The sequence below is a fragment of the Oryctolagus cuniculus genome, chromosome 1, assembly GCF_964237555.1.
Source record: "Oryctolagus cuniculus chromosome 1, mOryCun1.1, whole genome shotgun sequence".
Lineage (NCBI taxonomy): Eukaryota > Metazoa > Chordata > Mammalia > Lagomorpha > Leporidae > Oryctolagus > Oryctolagus cuniculus.
In genome coordinates, this window is record NC_091432.1 from 236,991,411 (window position 1) to 237,009,052 (window position 17,642).

General features: G+C 70.5%; 1 protein-coding gene across 8 annotated transcripts in view; it reads right to left on the reverse strand.

Annotated features, from left to right (window-relative positions):
- KCNT1 (potassium sodium-activated channel subfamily T member 1) overlaps positions 1-17,642 on the reverse strand; it is a 49,554-nt gene that overhangs the window by 13,774 nt on the left and 18,138 nt on the right. For 5 of the 8 annotated variants that reach the window (XM_070059289.1, XM_070059282.1, XM_070059293.1 and 2 more), the window contains 18 exons: positions 15,739-15,818; positions 15,301-15,400; positions 13,807-13,863; positions 13,276-13,324; positions 12,298-12,357; positions 11,880-11,954; positions 11,714-11,797; positions 11,281-11,375; positions 10,139-10,319; positions 7,193-7,357; positions 6,973-7,109; positions 5,444-5,507; positions 5,269-5,377; positions 3,112-3,220; positions 2,824-2,973; positions 2,380-2,618; positions 1,941-2,175; positions 583-688 (listed from right to left, as the gene is read on the reverse strand). In XM_070059289.1, coding sequence (XP_069915390.1) covers positions 583-688; positions 1,941-2,175; positions 2,380-2,618; positions 2,824-2,973; positions 3,112-3,220; positions 5,269-5,377; positions 5,444-5,507; positions 6,973-7,109; positions 7,193-7,357; positions 10,139-10,319; positions 11,281-11,375; positions 11,714-11,797; positions 11,880-11,954; positions 12,298-12,357; positions 13,276-13,324; positions 13,807-13,863; positions 15,301-15,400; positions 15,739-15,818 — 2,095 coding nt within the window. Of the gene's footprint in view, positions 1-582; positions 692-1,940; positions 2,176-2,379; positions 2,619-2,823; positions 2,974-3,111; positions 3,221-5,268; positions 5,378-5,443; positions 5,508-6,972; positions 7,110-7,192; positions 7,358-10,138; positions 10,320-11,280; positions 11,376-11,713; positions 11,798-11,879; positions 11,955-12,297; positions 12,358-13,275; positions 13,325-13,806; positions 13,864-15,300; positions 15,401-15,738; positions 15,819-17,642 lie in introns of all 8 variants that reach the window. The other 3 variants (XM_070059271.1, XM_070059287.1, XM_070059249.1) reach the window with 1 other exon arrangement.

The window sequence follows — 17,642 nt, forward strand, 5'->3', positions numbered from 1 at the left end:
CCGGCTCTGACAGACAGTCCCCCCCCGCTCTGACAGCCCCCCCAGCGTCCAGCCCCGAGCCCCGTGGGGTCGGCACGTGCCCAGGCACCGGCAGGCAGCCGGCGGCAGCACCTGCGGGGTTCAGCGTGTGCATGTGTGTCCGTGTCTGGCTCCGGGTGTGTGTGCTGTGTGGGTCCCCCGGGGGAAAGGGCAGTTCTGGGCGCTGTGAGCACACGGCGGGGGGGCCGCGGCCGCTTGCGGGAGACGCCGTCAGGAGAGAATGTCTGTGAGCTTGCGCGTGTGGTATGTGTAGGTGTGCACGCGTGGGCACCTGTGAATGTGTGCAGCTGTGCCTACATGCGTGAATAACACGTCTCGTATGATGCGTGTGCACACACACCTGCACGCATGTGCACACACGTGTACGTGTCTAGTTCTGCCGCTGAGTGCCCCCACCGCGAGCAGGCCAGGTGCCCGGGCTCCTTCCTAAGCCGCATTTCCCAGAGCCGGGCGGGCGCTGGGCTCCGGGCCTTGCAGGCCTGGCTCGGGGAGGTCCGGGGCGCAGAGGGAGGGGCTCCCGGGGCGGGGGCAGCCTGGCCTTACCTTGTCCAGCCGCAGGCAGCAGAAGGGGGCTTTGACGGGCAGGAGGTGGCAGAGCGTGGGGGAGCTGCCGATGTAGGGCGAGTTGGGGGGGTAGCCCTTCACGTACCTGCTGGGGACAGCAGCCCTCAGCGCCCCCCTGTGCCCACGGGTGGAACCAGCCACAGCGCCGGGAGCCCGCCCCGGGCAGCACACAGGGTGCTGAGGCCAGCGCTGGGGTGGACGGGGCGCCCACCGCCTCCACGGTGCCAGGGCTGCCTGAGCAGGAGGTGGGCGCAGAGGGGCCCCGGCTGCTGTCCCCCCACCCGGGCATGGACAGGGCGGAGCTACCGCAGGGTCCGCGGGAACGTGAGCCACGCCCAGAACTGCCCTTTCCCTGGGGGTCGGGTGGGACCCACACAGCACACACACCCGGAACCAGACACGCGGACACACACGCACATGGACAAACATGCATGCACACACGTGTACAATGACATGGACCGGAACGCACACAAACATGGACACATGCATGCACATGGACACACACGTGCACACCGACACATGCACATAAACATGGGCACACACGCACACGTGTACAGACATGGACACACATGCACACATGTAGACATGGGCACACACACGGGAGCTCACACAGGCCCTGAACAGGGGCCCTGACACGTGGTCCCCCCACGCCCCCAGCGTCCCAGGCAGGCCCTCGCTTCCTGGGGCCAGGCTGATGTCCTCAGTGGTCCCCGCCCTCGGCAGTGCCCAGCACACACAAGCAGCCTGGGCAGGGCTGGCCCTTCAGCTCCGGCCCCGGTGGCCTCTGGGGCACAGGCTCAGCCCCAGGTGGCCAACTGCCCCTTGGTGTCAGGACCCTGGCCAGGCCCCCAGGCAGAGCCGGCAGGAGCAGGGCCGGGGCCCGAGAGCTGCTGGGGGCGGGGGGTCTGCAGCGACCTGGTGCAAGCCCAGGCCACGCGACACCCTGGGGGCTGCAGCCTCCACTCCAGGACAGGGCCTTGCCAGGGGTCACCCTGTCCGGAAGTCACCCGGCCCCCCGGGCAGGCCACGCCCCCGGGTCTCACGGTACCCAGGGGTGCTGACCGGTGGGAGGTGGGGACGAGGAGGCCGTGGCCCTGCCTGCTCTGTCTCCTTACGGCGTGGCCAAGCCACTGTGGGCACAGAGCCCTTTCAGGGGACCCGCGCTGGGCCTCACGCAGCTGCCAGCTGTCCCCGCGCTGCCGCCTCGCCCACGGTCGCCCTGACCGGGGCTGTGGCCCAGCGCTGGCTTCCATTTCACCAAGCCAGTGCGCACCGCCCCGGCCCCGCCCTTCCGGGGCGAGCCCCACCCCCGAGCGCTGCCTGCAGGCGGCACTCACTCCACCACGGAGAGGCCCTCGTCGTCCGAGGGCGCCACCTCGTCCTCCGACTGGTCACTCAGCAGGTCGCAGGGCAGCAGGGCCGAGCTGTCCGCCAGCTCCAGCACGGGCGCGATGCTGGGCCGCCGGCCGCCCGAGCCGTTCTCCGTGGGCAGCGCCAGCTTGGCGCCCCCGCCGGCCCCGCCGCCCTGCGCGGGCCGGCACTCGGCGTTCTGCAGGTCCATGGCCACCGTCCCTGGGAGAAGCGCCCAGCTTGCCCGTGAGTCTGCAGTCTGCCCCCAGGACAGAGCCCACGCCTGGCCCAGGGCAGCCCAGCGAGTCCAGCCCCAGTGGACACTGGGACCTTGGCCTCGTCAGCCCTCTGGGGTCGCCTGGCCGGGAAGGGGCCTCCCAGGGGCAGATCTGAACGCAGCCCAGGGGGACAGCGCTGGGTCCTCACCCATGGAGGCCAGGATGCTGTGCACGGGCAGGCGGGAGGGGCCCCCGTAGAGGCCCCGCCCCGCCCCGCCCCCGCGCTTGTGCCGCTCCTCCTCCGTGAAGATGAAGGCCGAGTTCTCCTCCTTGGTGATGTTGATGTAGAAGCAGGTGTCCGACGCGGCCAGCGTGTGCCGGGGCCCCGGGTTCAGCAGCACGCTCCTGTGCTGCTCCCGCTTCAGCCCGATGAGGCACACGCCGTACCTGGGGGCACACGCGCGGCAGCTCGCGGGCGCCCACCCTGCTGGGACCCAGCGCCCTCGGCAAGCCCTCACCCGCTGGGGACCCAGAGCCCCGGCCCCGGGCTCGCGGGGCTCAGAGGGAGGCCCTGCCCCCGGGCCTGCTGGCCCTGACCGATCCAGTGGGGGGCCCGCCGCGCCCGGCGCCCCCGGAGCAGGGCCCGCCGTACTTCTTGTGGGCGTGGAAGGCCGCGTAGGTGAAGCTCTTGCCCTCGTACTCGCGGAAGAACTTGCTGTCGCCCATGCGGATGTGGTAGACCTCGTTGCCCGAGCAGCGCCCGTACATGCGCTGCCACTGCTCCGGGGAGTCCTGCCCTTCCCTGCCGCGGGCGCCGAGGGCACGTCACCCCACTGCTCCGGGGAGTCCTGCCCTTCCCTGCCGCGGGCGCCGGGGGCACGTCACCCCGGGCGGACGGGCGGACCCTCCCGCCCCTCCCCGCGCGCGCGCCTCCACTCACTGGCCGCGAGACGTGTGCACCAGCAGGGTGATGAGGGTGGAGGTGGCCGGGCAGATGCAGTTGAGGGCCAGCATGGCGAACTTGCACTCCTCCTCACACACCACGTGGTCTGCGCACAGCCGGGCAGGTCACACTGCCCCCGCCCGCACCTCTGCCCACCCCGTGGTCTGCGGCACAGCCGGGCAGGCCACACTGCCCCCGCCCGCACCTCTGCCCACCACGTGGTCTGCGGCACAGCCGGGCAGGCCACACTGCCCCCGCCCGCACCTCTGCCCACCACGTGGTCTGCGGCACAGCCGGGCAGGCCACACTGCCCCCGCCCGCACCTCTGCCCACCACGTGGTCTGCGGCACAGCCGGGCAGGCCACACTGCCCCCGCCCGCACCTCTGCCCACCACGTGGTCTGCGGCACAGCCGGGCAGGTCACACTGCCCCCGCCCGCACCTCTGCCCACCACGTGGTCTGCGGCACAGCCGGGCAGGTCACACTGCCCCCGCCCCGCACCTCTGCCCCCCCCGTGTCCCTCCCACACCACGTGGTCTGCGGCACAGCCGGGCAGGCCACACTGCCCCCGCCCGCACCTCTGCCCGTGTCTGCCTGGGCACTCCCAGCGCCGCCTGCTCGGGAGGCTCCTCCCCAGGGTCTCAGCGCGGCCCCTCCGCGCACCCTCCGTGGGCGCCCACCTGAGGCCCCACAGAGAGCCCCAGGGCTGGGTGGGCCCTGCTCCCCGCCCCCAGTACTGAAGTGGGACCTGCCGCCAGGTGCTCATCACAGAGCCCCATCCCCCACCTTCCTGCCCCCCTTGACCCGGGGGCGCCTCCCCCACCCCAGCCTGCACACCACCTACTCACCTGTCACCCACGTGTGCACCTGCTCTCCCAGCATGCACTGCGCTCACCTGTCACCCACGTGTGCACCTGCTCTCCCAGCATGCACTGCACTCCTGTCATGTGTGCACCTGCTCTCCCAGCATGCACTGCACTCCTGTCACGTGTGCACCTGCTCTCCCAGCATGCACTGCGCTCACCTGTCACCCACGTGTGCACCTGCTCTCCCAGCATGCACTGCACTCCTGTCATGTGTGCACCTGCTCTCCCAGCATGCACTGCACTCCTGTCACGTGTGCACCTGCTCTCCCAGCATGCACTGCACTCACCTGTCACCCACGTGTGCACCTGCTCTCCCAGCATGCACTGCACTCCTGTCACGTGTGCACCTGCTCTCCCAGCATGCACTGCGCTCACCTGTCACCCACGTGTGCACCTGCTCTCCCAGCATGCACTGCGCTCACCTGTCACCCACGTGTGCACCTGCTCTCCCAGCATGCACTGCACTCCTGTCACGTGTGCACCTGCTCTCCCAGCATGCACTGTGCTCACCTGTCACCCACGTGTGCACCTGCTCTCCCAGCATGCACTGTGTTCCTGTCACCCACGTGTGCACCTGCTCTCCCAGCATGCACTGTGCTCCTGTCACTCTCATGTGCACCTGCTCTCCCAGCATGCACTGTGCTCCTGTCACTCTCATGTGCACCTGCTCTCCCAGCATGCACTGCACTCCTGTCACCCACGTGTGCACCTGCTCTCCCAGCATGCACTGTGCTCACCTGTCACCCACGTGTGCACCTGCTCTCCCAGCATGCACTGCACTCCTGTCACGTGTGCACCTGCTCTCCCAGCATGCACTGTGCTCACCTGTCACCCACGTGTGCACCTGCTCTCCCAGCATGCACTGCACTCCTGTCACGTGTGCACCTGCTCTCCCAGCATGCACTGCGCTCACCTGTCACTCACATGTGCACCTGCTCTCCCAGAATGCACTGTGCTCCTGTCACGTGTGCACCTGCTCTCCCAGCATGCACTGTGCTTACCTGTCACCCACGTGTGCACCTGCTCTCCCAGCATGCACTGCACTCACCTGTCACTCACATGTGCACCTGCTCTCCCAGCATGCACTGCGCTCCTGTCACGTGTGCACCTGCTCTCCCAGCATGCACTGTGCTCCTGTCACTCACATGTGCACCTGCTCTCCCAGCATGCACTGTGCTCACCTGTCACCCACGTGTGCACCTGCTCTCCCAGCATGCACTGTGCTGTCACCCACGTGTGCACCTGCTCTCCCAGCATGCACTGCGCTCCTGTCACCGAGCACACGCACCTGCGAACTTGACGTGGAACTTGTTTTCCGGCTTGAGGATCTGGACGTACAGCGGGCAGTTGGGGGCGAAATCCTTTACAGCCCAGGCCCGGAGGATGGTCTGGTGGTCCTGGGGGGAGGGGGAGGGTCAGGGCTGCCAGGGCCACCTGTGCGTGGGCGGGGCAGCCCCACTCACCGCTGCTGTGCGGTCCACTTCGTTCCGGCTGCTGAGGATAAAGCAGGCCTCCCCGTTGTCCATCCTGCAAGGTACAGAGGCTGAGGCCCAGGGAGGCCGCAGGGGCCTGGGCAGGGAGGGGTGAGCGGAGGACCCCCAGGAGGTGGGGAGGAGCTGGTGCCTGGAGGGCTGCGGCCCCTCCCCCTGGCAGTGCCCCTGCCCCCAGCCTGCACATCTGTCTCCAGCACCTCTCTGACATCCCCTGGCCCTGGGGAGGCTACGGGCTCAGACACCGCCAGGCACCCGGGCCAGGCTGCCCCCAGCGTCCATGGGCCCTCAGGACAGAGAGACGGACCCTGTGGGGCAGGGGTCCCTGGAGACCCCAGCTGATGAGACCTGGCCTAGATTCCGGAGCTTCCTCCCAGTGCCCCCAGGCTCCCCGCCCCGCCCCCACTCTTCCTCTGCCTCTCCAGCTCCCGCGGCCGCCGGGAATCCCAGGGGCAGGAGCCGGGTGCAGGGCCTGAGCCGTGCTCGCCAGGCAGGGCCGCCCCCGTGGACGGCTGTAGAGACCCCACCTCACCCCGCGCTGCTGTGCACAGCGGACCAGGCCACTGGGGCCGGTGGGGGGGCACGGGAGGGAGGGGAGCCTGTGGGGACAGGGACCCTCCTGCCTCCAGCCCTGCCGGCCTGTGGTCTGGGAGCTGGGGCGACCACTCCGGCTGCCCTTCCTGGTCTCCTAGGGGCCGGGCTGCAGAAGTGACCAGGACAGAGCTGGGAGCCCCTCCAAGAAACCGCCCCCAGGGTGGCAGAGCCCCAGGATGCCAGCGAACCACAAGGGCCTGCCCAGACCCCCACGCTGGGCTCATCCCGGCCTGCCCAGGCCAACCAACACCCCCCGCCCCAAGGCAAGGAGCTTGGAGCAGCCAGGCCTGTGGCATCGGCGGGCTGCACCTGTCAGGTGCCAGTGCAAGGCTCAGGAAGTGGGGAGCCAGGCACCCTTGGGCTGGGTCTCCTGCCTGCCCTGGGCCGGTACACCCCGCGCTGCAGCCCGAGCCCTCTGCGCTCCAATCCCCCCTGCCGTGTCCTGCCCCCTCCCCACCCCTCATGCCTGCCGAGCCCCTCCCCCGTGTCCTGCCCTTCCCCCGCTGTGGCCCCTCCCTGCTGTGGCCCCTCCCCTGCGGTGGCTCCTCCTTGCCTTGGCCCCTCCTTCTACTGTGGCCCCTCCTCTGCTGGGGCCACTCCCCCTACCATGGCCCCTCCCCTTGCTGTGGCCCCTCCCTTGCTGTGGCTCCTCCTTCCACTGTGGCCCCTCCTCCACTGGGGCCACTCCCCCTGCTGTGATTCCTCCTTGCCTTGGCCCCTCCCTGCACTGTGGCCCCTCCCCCACCGTGGCCCCTCCCCCACCGTGGCCGCACCCCCTGCCATGGCCCTTCCCCCGCTGTGGCCCTCCCCTGCTGTGGCTCTTCCCTGCCTTGGCCCCTCCCTCCACTGTGGCCCCTCCCCCACCGTGGCCCTTCCCCCACCGTGGCCGCACCCCCGCTGGGGCTCACTTGGCTCGCATGAGATCCTGGTCCTTGAGGGCAGAGCCCTGCAGGTAGATGACCCGCTGGGACCACAGTGGGATCTGCAGGACCCGGCGCACCTGGATGTCCATCTCGGTGGGGCACAGGATGACCACGTAATAGTCCTGCGGCCAGGCTGGGGTCAGCCCTGCCGGCGGCCCCGCCGCCCATCCCTCCGTGAGCCCACGCCCCGGCCCCGCCCGGGCACCTGCAGCCGGGGGTGCGCGTAGAACTCGTTCAGGAAGTCCATGAGCAGGTCGATCTTGAGGGAGCTCACGCACAGCACCACGTGCCTCTCGGTCTGCGCCCGGTGGCGGCTGTAGTTGCCGCCCGACTTCTGCCGCTCCATCCAGAGGTAGACCAGCTCCTCGAACTGCAGGGGCAGCGGGGTGAGGCCAGGGCTCCGGGCTCTGCGCTCAGGCTCAGCACCGCGGGGAGGTGGAGATCCCGCGGTGTCGCCCCCAGGGGGCGGGGCCGGGCAAGGCTCTGAGGGAGCCTCTGGAACCGTGGGGACCGCCCCACTGTTTAAGACCCCAGGCTGGGGCTACACAGAGACACGGGAGGGGCCTGCTGGGGTCCCAGGGGCTCGGGGCCAGCTCTGGGCTCTGTGCTGGGGTCTTGGGGGCTCTGTGCTGGGGTCCCGGGGGCTCGGGGCCAGCTCTGGGCCCCGTGCAGGGGTCTTGGGGGCTCCGGGCCAGCTCTGGGCCCCGTGCAGGGGTCTTGGGGGCTCCGGGCCAGCTCTGGGCTCTGTGCTGGGGTCCTGGGGGCTCTGGGCCAGCTCTGGGCTCTGTGCTGGGGTCCTGGGGGCTCTGGGCCAGCTCTGGCCCCCGTGCTGGGGTCCTGGGGGCTATGTGCCTTGAAGAGAAGGCCCCGGCTCAGGGTGACTGTGTTGGTGGCCGCCTCCCTGTGGTTGGTGCCTGTGGCCCCCCCGCAGCCAGAGCCATTCCTGCTGCCCTCGCCACCCCCTTCACCCCCACCCTCACTGGTCTGCCCGTCCCAGCCCCTGCCCTCTCCCCTACAGCACCAATCAGAGCCCCCCCCAAGTACCCCACCCACGGCCCACCCACGGCCCACACCACGGCTCAGTTCCTGGGCCACAGCGCCCCCCACCCCACCCCACTGTGCCTTCCTCCATTTCCACAGGGCTGGGTTTGGCCGGCTCCTAGACACCCGGGTGCAGAGAGCCCTCCCTGGGCTGAGCAGCCCCCAGCCCCCCAGCCCATGTCCTTCTTGTCTCCCTGCCCCCCTCCTGGCCTCCTCTGCTCTGCAGGAAGCTGGGACCAGGGAACCCAGCGCTCGGAACCCTGCCCGGGCTCTGAGGGCCCAGCAGCTGTTTCCTGACTGGAAAACAGGACTGGGGACCTCAGGGACAGGAGACCCCCCCACGAGCCCATGTTCACCAACACCACAGGCAGGGAGCCCAGCCCGAGTCCCGGGGGCCCTGACCACAGAGGCAGGGGAGCCCCACGGCACAGGGCTGAGAAACAGGAATGCAAGGATGGCTCAACACTAGAAAGATCTAGAAATGCAGTGGAACACTAGAAGGAACTAAAACAAGCCCACACCCTGGACCTTAGCCAATTAGGATGAGAAAAAGTCTCCAGTGGGCAGCCATCCATCTGCCGTGGACGGCAGGGCCCGGTCAGCAGCTGTCTGCTCTCCACTGTCCTCCTGGGACAGACTGAGGGTAGAGGCTGGGAGGCAGAGCCGTGGGGGAGCTGCTGTTGTGAGACAGACTGAGGGTGGAGGCTGGGAGCTGGGGCTGTGGGGGGCGGGGCTGCTGTCGTGAGACAGACTGAGGGTGGAGGCTGGGAGCTGGGGCTGTGGGGGGCGGGGCTGCTGTCGTGAGAGGCTCTGATGGTTTGAGTTCGAGGCCTGCCCGGCTTTGCTGTCCACGTGGTCCTGCCTCTGCACCTGTGCCACTCGGGCGCCGCTGAGCCTGTGTCCCCGGGAGCTGAAGGGAGCCTTTCCTACGCGGAGAGGCCCCCAGGCTGGCTCCCGAGCACCCAGACTCCGGGCAGGGGTCAGGAGCCCCCACCCCTGCTTCCTGCAGAGCCAGGGCGGGCCCCGGCGCCCGTCCCCGGTCACATCCACAGGGCCCCGGAAGCCTGGCCGGCACGGGACGGCCACACAGGGCTTCAGGGCACCGGCCTGATGGGGCAGCCAGGAGCCGGTCGATCGTGACCACGGACAGCGCCAGCCGCCATCGCCGGGCGGAGCAGCGGGCGCCTTCAGTGGCCAGGAAGACACGCGCCGGGCTGGGCCGGTGCCGCCACTGCCATGCCCACAGCGACCGGCACCCGCATGGCTGCATCGTGACGTTGGGGGAGACGACGCGCAACACGGCCAGGACCCCCCACAATGGGAACGCAGAGAAGCAGAGTATCTGGGGGTGTCCGGGGCCCCCCAGACCTGCAGCGGCTGGGTGTGCAGTGTTGGAGGGGGAGGGGCACAGGGACGGCGGGCACCTGGCGGGGAGAGGGCAGCTGCCCGGGCGCAGGGGCTCCGATGCCAGGGAGACCCCTGCCCATCCCTCACTGCACACAGTGCGCTCTGGGCAGCAGGCTCGTGGGGTTAGAAGGACACGGGAGAGCAGCCGGGGGTCGGGGTCAGGGGTCGGGGGTCAGGAGCGGTCTTTCCAACAAGGCAGAAGAGCACAAACACCGGAGGAGAGGTGGGCGACTGTGACCACGCACAAGGAACCCCGCCCGCGAGACGGGGACTGCATGCACGGCGAGGAGGTCCCGGCACGGAGGGCCACGGCCCCGGGGGGGAGCAGGGGTCTCACAGCGGGGGAGGGCACGTCACAGTGGGGGTGGCTTGGTGGCCCCTTAGGGAGGGGGCTGTCACGGTGGACTTGGCGGCTCGGGGCGCCCTGTGCTGCCCAGCAGCCTGGTCAGAGCGGCCTCCGGTCACGGCGGGAAGCCGGGTGCCGGGGAGGGTGCCGAGGGGCCGAGCTCAGGCCCACAGAGCATCCCTGGGTGCTCTGGCCCCGCCCCCTCCCAGCCACATCCCCCCCAGCTCTCGCCTGCTGGCTGCAGGCACACAGAGCCCCGCGCTGCTCCCGGGAGACGCAGGCAGGGGCGGTGTTGGTCGAGGGAGCGCCCCTTCCTCGCCCGGAGGCCTCTGCCCCCACGCGGCCACATGGCCTCACCTGCAGCGGGAGCACCACGAGGGCCACGCAGATCATGATGACCACCAGGAGCTGGGACGGCCAGATCTTGGGCGTCACGTCGCCGTAGCCGACGGTGGAGAAGGTGACGATGCAGAAGTAGAAGGAGGTGAGCAGGGACAGGTTCTCGCCGGCGCGCTCCAGGTGCTGGATCCCGCAGGTGCTGCAGGCCGGCCAGAGCCGGGGTGAGCCCCGGACGAGGCCCTGCCGGCCCCAGGGCTCTCGTCCCCGGGACAACCAGCCGCACGGCCCCGGGCCACCGGGGGTTCCAGGGCAAGGGTCGAAGGGCCCCGTGTCCCCCTCACGCACAGGAGACCCAGGCCCAGCCCCACCCATCGGTCCCCAGGCCTGGCCAGAGACTGCCCCTGCCTGTTAGGGCTGACGACCCAGCCTCCTCGCTGCCAGCCACGGGACAGTGCCTGAGCCTGGCTCCTCTGAGCTGTCCCTCCTGCCCCGGGGGGCTTCCGGGGCCTCTGGAAAACTCACCGGGGATGGGGTCGCAGAGCTGAGCAGGCAGAGGTGAGTAAGGGTAGGTGAGGGGCTGGGCCGGGCCCCCCTACCTCTCAGAGCCTCCATCCAGCCCCGGGGGGACACTGCCCGACCAGCTGCGTCCCCAAGCCCAAGATCGAAGAGGTCCGACAGGCAGGGCCTGGGGACCAAATCCCATGGTGCCCGGCACAGCAGGTGCCCGACCCCAGGAGGAGGGCACAGCAGGTGCACTGACCCCAGGAGGAGGGCACAGCAGGTGCCTGACCCCAGGAGGAGGGGACAGCAGGTGCCCGACCCCAGGAGGAGGGGACAGCAGGTGCACTGACCCCAGGAGGAGGGCACAGCAGGTGCACTGACCCCGGGAGGAGGGGACAGCAGGTGCACTGACCCCAGGAGGAGGGACACAGCAGGTGCACTGACCCCAGGAGGAGGGCACAGCAGGTACACTGACCTCAGGAGGAGGGACACAGCAGGTGCTCTGACCCCAGGAGGAGGGCACAGCAGGTGCACTGACCCCAGGAGGAGGGCACAGCAGGTGCACTGACCCCAGGGCACTGACCCCGGCAGGAGGGACACAGCAGGTGCACTGACCCTGGGAGGAGGGGACAGCAGGTGCTCTGACCCCGGGCACTCACCCCGTGAACAGCAGGCACAGCAGCGTGCAGAAGAGGATGAGGACCTGGTTGGACATGGCCGACTGTGTCCGCAGGATGGCCCGGTGGAAGTCATTCTGCAGAGGGCGCGGCCATCAGGGCCCGGCGTGAAGGCAGCGGGGGGCGCAGGCTGGGAAGCCTGCGCACGGCTCCAACCCCCACCCCTCAGCGTCCCCCGGGGGGTGAGGGTGCTGGGTGTGCCCAGCGTCCCCCTCCCCGTGCCCAGCTCCAGGTTGCCGTCGGGACAGTAGCCTGGCCGGGGGGGCAGTTGTCCCCGACCACTGAGGTGGACACCGTTGGGCCCTGCTTAGACTCTGGGCAGAGGCTCTGCGCCCGTGTGTGAGGGCCTGGCCTGGGTGCCTGTTCTGCGGCCCGTGTGCCCCCCGCACTGCCCCCAGCCGCCCGCCCGTCTTACGATCATGTTCTCCAGGGCGTGCTTGGCCAGCCAGCAGTTCAGGAACACGGGGATGAACAGGTTGCGCAGTGGCGGCCAGAAGATCTGCGGAGGGCAGGGGTCAGAGGTCAGGGGTCAGGGGCTGGGCGGTGCTGCGGCCCTCGTGGTGGGGGCGGGGCTCGCTCACCGTGACGATGAAGGGCAGGGTGTTGATCATCTCCAGGACAAACGACACCCGGAAGATCTGCTCCCAGATGTTGCCCTGGGGGCCGAGGGCGGCTTTAGAGTGTGGGGGGGCTGGGAGAGGCCCAGGGTGGGGCGGGGCCAGGGGCGGGGCTGGGAGAGGCCCGAGGGTGGGGCATGGCCGGAGCTGGGGGCGGGGCCTGGATGGGGGCGGAGCCTAGCTGGGGCCTGGCTGGGGGTGGGGCCTGGCTGGAGCCTGGCTGGGGGCGGGGCTGGGAGAGGCCTGGGGTGGGGCCGGGAGAGGCCCAAGGGTGGTGTGTGGCCGGAGCTGGGGGTGGGGCCTGGGTGGGGTGGGGCCTGGGTTGGGGGCGGGGCCTGGCTGGGGGCGGGGCCTGGCTGGGGGCGGGCCACAGGGCACTCACTTTGTAGCTGAGGTAGATGAGCAGCATGGTCTCCAGGAAGCTGATGACGGCCACGACCACCTGGGAGTGAAGGGCGGGGCCTGGAGGTCTGGGCCCCGCAGGGCAGGGCAGGCAGCACCCTCCAAGCCAGCACGCGTGCATGCGTGCGTGTGTGCACGTGTGTGCTGGGGGTTGCCGGGACCCCGTCCCTGTGTCAGGACCGTGTCAGCCGGCCAGGCCCGAGCTGGAATCTGGGCCCCTGGGGGGGTGGGGGGGTGGGGGACGAGGGCACTGCCGTCCTGGGGCGCCAGGCCCAGTGCCAGCACCCGAGGCTGTGGGCAGGGACAGCAGCCAGCACCTGACCCCGCTATTCCAGGGACGGGATGGAGGCGGGCGACGTGGGCTTCGGAGGAAGTGGGGGACTCGGCTGCATCTAGGCCCTGTCGGGCCCCACAGCCCGAAGGAGATGGGAGCCCGGCAGAGCTGACCCCTCGGGAGCTGGCCCTCGGGAGCTGGCCCTCGGGAGCTGGCCAGGACTCGGGGGGCTCTAGTCCCCTCTCTGCCCAAGGAAGGCAGCAAGGAGGGAGATTCCAATGGAGACACGGGGCGGGCAGCCTGCAGCAGTGCCCAGGGGAACTGGGGGAAGCCACTGAGCCTGGATCCCTGGTTACTGAGTGTTGGTCCTCTCATTGAGCCTGGGTCCTCACTGAGAACTGAGCCTGGGTCCTCATTGAGTACTGAGCCTGGGTCCTCTCACAGTACTGAGCCTGGGTCCCCTGCTCACTGAGTACTGAGCCTGGGTCCTCTCTTGAGTACTGAGCCTAGGTCCTCTCCTCACTGAGCTGACCCTGGGTCCTCACTGAGCTGACCCTGGGTCCTCACTGAGTACTGAGCCTGGGTCCTCCCTTGAGGACTGAGCCTGGGTCCCCTGCTCACCGAGCCCTTGCTGCTCCTAGGCCCCCACTGAGCTGGGCCCTGAGAAGCCCGTGGGGCACTCACCTGGATCACCCACAGAGGCATCTTCCTCTCCACCCACAGGATGGGGGCCCTGGGAGAGAAGGGGGTGAGCAGGGGTGCAGCCAGAGGCCCCTCAGCCACCCCCAGGCCACGACCGTGGAGGGGACAAGGGCAGGTGCCCCAGCAAAGGAGCAGGGAGCGGGGTGGCCCTGGGCAGCCTCCCGGACGTGCTGGCCGCAAGGCCCTTCCCTCTGCACGCCCAGGCAGGTGCGCCCTGAGCCCCAGGCAGCCTAAGAAGGCCACCGCAGGGGAGGGAGTTCCAGCGGCGGCCGCGTCCTCTGCCATGACAGGCACGGCCTCGGGTTCCGACAAGCCTCGCGAGGCCGGGGGACATGCCCAGCCGCGGGGGCACAGCTCCCAGCCACAGCGTGGGCCACGGCTCCAAGCTGGCTTCGGACAGGCTGAGGGGCCGCGGGGACTGAGGGGGGAGGGCTCGGGGGACCCTCAGACGGCTCTGCCCCAGCTCGCCGAGGCTGCGTGGCCGGGGCTGGCAGGGCGCCCCGCCCCACTCACCAGTTAATCTCGGGGGAGGAGTCGTTGAACGTGTAGTTGTGTTTCTCGCAGCCCCAGCTGTGGAGAGACACGGAGCTGGCCGGCCCGGAGACCCCGCGGGGGCAGGCGGTCTCCAGCCCGGGAGTCGTGGGCGTGGCTCTGCCCAGCCAGCAGGGCGGGGATCTGCCGTCCAGTGCAGAGCGTGGGGGCTCGGCCCGTGCTGACCACAGGCCCCGGACAGCAGAACACGGGGGCCCCCCTGGAGGCCAGAGCAGCCCTGAGTGGGGCTGGACGAGCCCCAGGCCTGAGGTCTGGCTCAGGGCGCGCGTGCCCCACACCGCCGTGGAGGACAAGCGTCTCCCAGCCCCCTGGAGCCAGCCGGCAGGAGGCTGGCACACGGACGGCCCGGGAGACCAACCGGGACCCTCCCTGCTCACAGACCCGTTTCCCCCTGAGCCTGACCAGGGCTGTTGCAGAGTCAGTGCCCACGGAAGTGTCTGGCCATCCTGTCCCCCACGCAGCTGCCGCCCACCCACCATCCATCTCTTACCTGTGTCCATCCAGCCCCTTCTGTCACTCGCCCAGCTACCCACCCACCCAGCCCCCATCCACTCAGCCACCCATCCCATCACCACTCACCCAGCCACCACCTGTCCACTCCGCCCTCCGTCCATCCAGCACCCATCTGCCCAGCCGTCCACTCTCTTCACTCCCCCTCCTGCCCGCCCACCCACAGCCCCGCCCTCCCGCCTCATCCATGTGCCAGGCGCAGACCTGGGCTGTAGGGGTGTGTGCCGTGGAGGGTGGGATGAACCCAGGCGGGCTGGGAGGCGCCCAGAGCCCCGTTCTCACAGCGGTGTGTGGGCCCCCCGACCTGGACAGAGGTGGGGGTCTTGTTCTGAAGAGACCGAGAGGACCCCCAGCGCCCTTGCGAGTGGTATTGGGCCGAAGTTCGTTCCCAGGCTGTCAGCCCGTGGCCCCCCCAGTCAGGGAGGAGCCAGAGGGGAGGCCCAGAGGCCACCAGAGCCCCTCAGACGCCCGCCCGACGGTGGACACACAGCCGAGGCCCAGACCACAGAGCCCGCTCCTAAGTGCCGCGGGGCGGGGCGGGGCGGGGCGGGGGTGGCCGGGCACCTGGAGAGATCTGGCATGAAGGTGGGCGCCCAGGCGAGCGCAGGGGCCGGCACGAGTGTTGGGACAGAAGGGCGGGAGGCGCAGCGCGCGCCGCGGGAACGGGGAAGCAGGATGGAGGGTGCACCCGGGGAGGCCACTCCAAGCTGGTGCTCCCGCGGCAGCAGCCCTGGGCAGACGGGCGTCCCGCGGGATGCAGTGGGAACAGCTCCGGCGAAGCCGCCAGGGAGCGAGGCCCCGGGCCTCCCGCTCCGGACCCTGGGAGCCACCGGAGCGGGCGCTGCTGATGGGGGTGGGGGCGCAGGAGGGGGCAGGTGCAGCCCCTAGAAGCAGGCGGGACCGAGGACTGCGAGCTGCCGGCGGGGCCCGCCCCACGACACCCACCATCCGATGCCCAGCGCCGGGTCGTCCAGCAGCACGCGCACGATGTAGAGCAGGCAGGTGAGCAGCTTGAGGGAGAAGTTGAACAGCCGGATCCTCAGGCCTGGCGTGGGGGAGAGGGCGGCAGGGGAGCCCCCGCCGGGCCCAGCGAGGGTCGCGCCCGCTGCTCCTCCCGAAGGCCCGGGGCGGGCACCGCACTGCCTGTCGTAAGGGCCGCGGGGGCCGCCCTGCTCGTGGGGGCGGGCCTGGGGGCCAGGCTGGTGGACGTGGGCTCCCATCGGGCATCGTGGGAGCCAGCCCCGCCCCACCCAGCCTGGGGCGCCCAAGGGGGCCGCGTCACACCCAGGTGCTGTGCTGGTCTCAGGCAGCAGGAAGCTGGGGTGGGGGTGCCCTGCTGCCCCCGCCGCCCACGCCCGTGGAGTGGCCAGGGCCCTCACTCACTGGATCTCTGGTTTTTGATGAAGAACAGCTTGAGCCGCTCCTTGAAGGTGTTCTCGTTGACGTAGAACTCCACCTGGACCCTGGGGGCAGGAGAGGGCGTGGGGGCTCGCGGGGAGACCACCCGCCTGAGGCCCGGCCCAGGGGGAGGGGCCGGGCAGAAGTGCAGGGACACGGCCTCCACCCCAGCCCCCCCCAGCACGCCCGGGGCCGCTGCCCGCCCCAGCCCCCCAGCACGCCCAGGGCCGCTGCCCGCCCCGGCCCCCCCCAGCCCGCCCGGGGCCGCTGCCCGCCCCGGCCCCCCCCAGCCCGCCCGGGGCCGCTGCCCGCCCCGGCCCCCCCCAGCCCGCCCGGGGCCGCTGCCCGCCCAGCCCCCCCCCCCCAGCACGCCCGGGGCCACTGCCCGCCCAGCCCCCCCCCCAGCACGCCCGGGGCCGCTGCCCGCCCCAGCCCCCCCCAGTCCCCCCGGGGCCGCTGCCCGCCCCAGCCCCCCCCAGTCCCCCCGGGGCCGCTGCCCGCCCAGCCGGTGCCCAGGGCCCTCAGTACAGCACTCGGACTCGGCAGGAGCTCAACACCCGGAGCAGCCCCCTGCGTGCCGTGGCCTTGGCGGCCGTGTTCTGAGGCCACCGCTCACTGCATCCCACAGGGTGCCGGGCAGATGGGCCGGCCGCAAGCGGTCGTCCTGCGCCCCTCCCCTGGGCTCCAGCCGTCAGCCTCCTGCCCCGGCTCCGAGCCCGGCGGCTCCACCCAGCTCCTGGTGGCCCTGGGGCTGCCCGGGCGCACAGGACGGGACCACGGGGCTGGGGGGGGGGGGAGCACGCAACCCCGCTACAGCCGCCTGGTCACCGGCCAGCACACGGCTGGGGACGACAGCTGCGGCCCCCACGGCCCCAGCCTCGGACACAAGGCTTGCCGGCCAGGGCGGGGCTGATGACCTGTGTGACCCGGAGCCAGGGTTCCGGCAGCAGGTGTGGCCTCCCCCGTCTCCCGCTGGGAAGTGGGGGTGCACAGGTCCCCTAGGTGCAGCACCCGACCCCCAGCACCCTCCACCTGTGTCCATCGGCGGTCAGCGGCCTCTCTGAGTGTCAGGTGGGGCTGACTCTGCCTCCCTCGGGCTGGCGTGGGGCTGGGACGATAGCCCAGGTGAGGGAGGGCAGAGGGACAGAGCCCCCTCGAGGGACCCAGGAGGGCTGCACGGAGGAGGAGGTGTCTGAGCAGGTGGGACAGGTGCTGACCGTCCAGAGGCGGCCGTGAGGTGAACACAGGCTCAGATCTCTGTCCCCTCTCAGTGCCACTGTCCAGGGCAGGGGATGCGGCGCTGTGGACCCCGCCCCCAGCAGGCATGGCCCCCACCAGTGTGGGTTTAGGTTGGATGTCACTGCCCACCAGGGCTGGCGGCCCCCAGTGTTCATCGCCGCGGACCCCGTGGCTTCGAGGTGCAGGCCCTGCCACGGCTGTGCTGTTCCTGTTGGCCACGGAGCTCGGGGGCCCTGGGTGGTCACCCTGAACCCCTAGGACTCCTGGAGGAGGGGCAGGAGAGGCCCCTGCAGACCCGCAGAGTCCGATCCAGGGCTGACGGGCGCATCCGGTGCACCCCAACATACCACAGTGCACCCCAGCAACCCAACTGCACCCCAGCAACCCAACTGCACCCCAATGCCTCACTGCACCCAAACATACCACAGTGCACCCCAGGACACTCCCCCACTGCACCCAGTATCTCACTATACCCCAGCATACAGCAGTGTACTCAAAAACCCAACTGCACCCCAATACCTCACTGCACACCAACACCCCACAGTGTACCCCGCACACCCCTGGCCTCCCCCACTGCCTACCTCCCTCACTTCCAGGGGTCGTGAGAGACCACCCCCTCCCCCAGCACAGCCCCCAAGGGAGACGCCTCC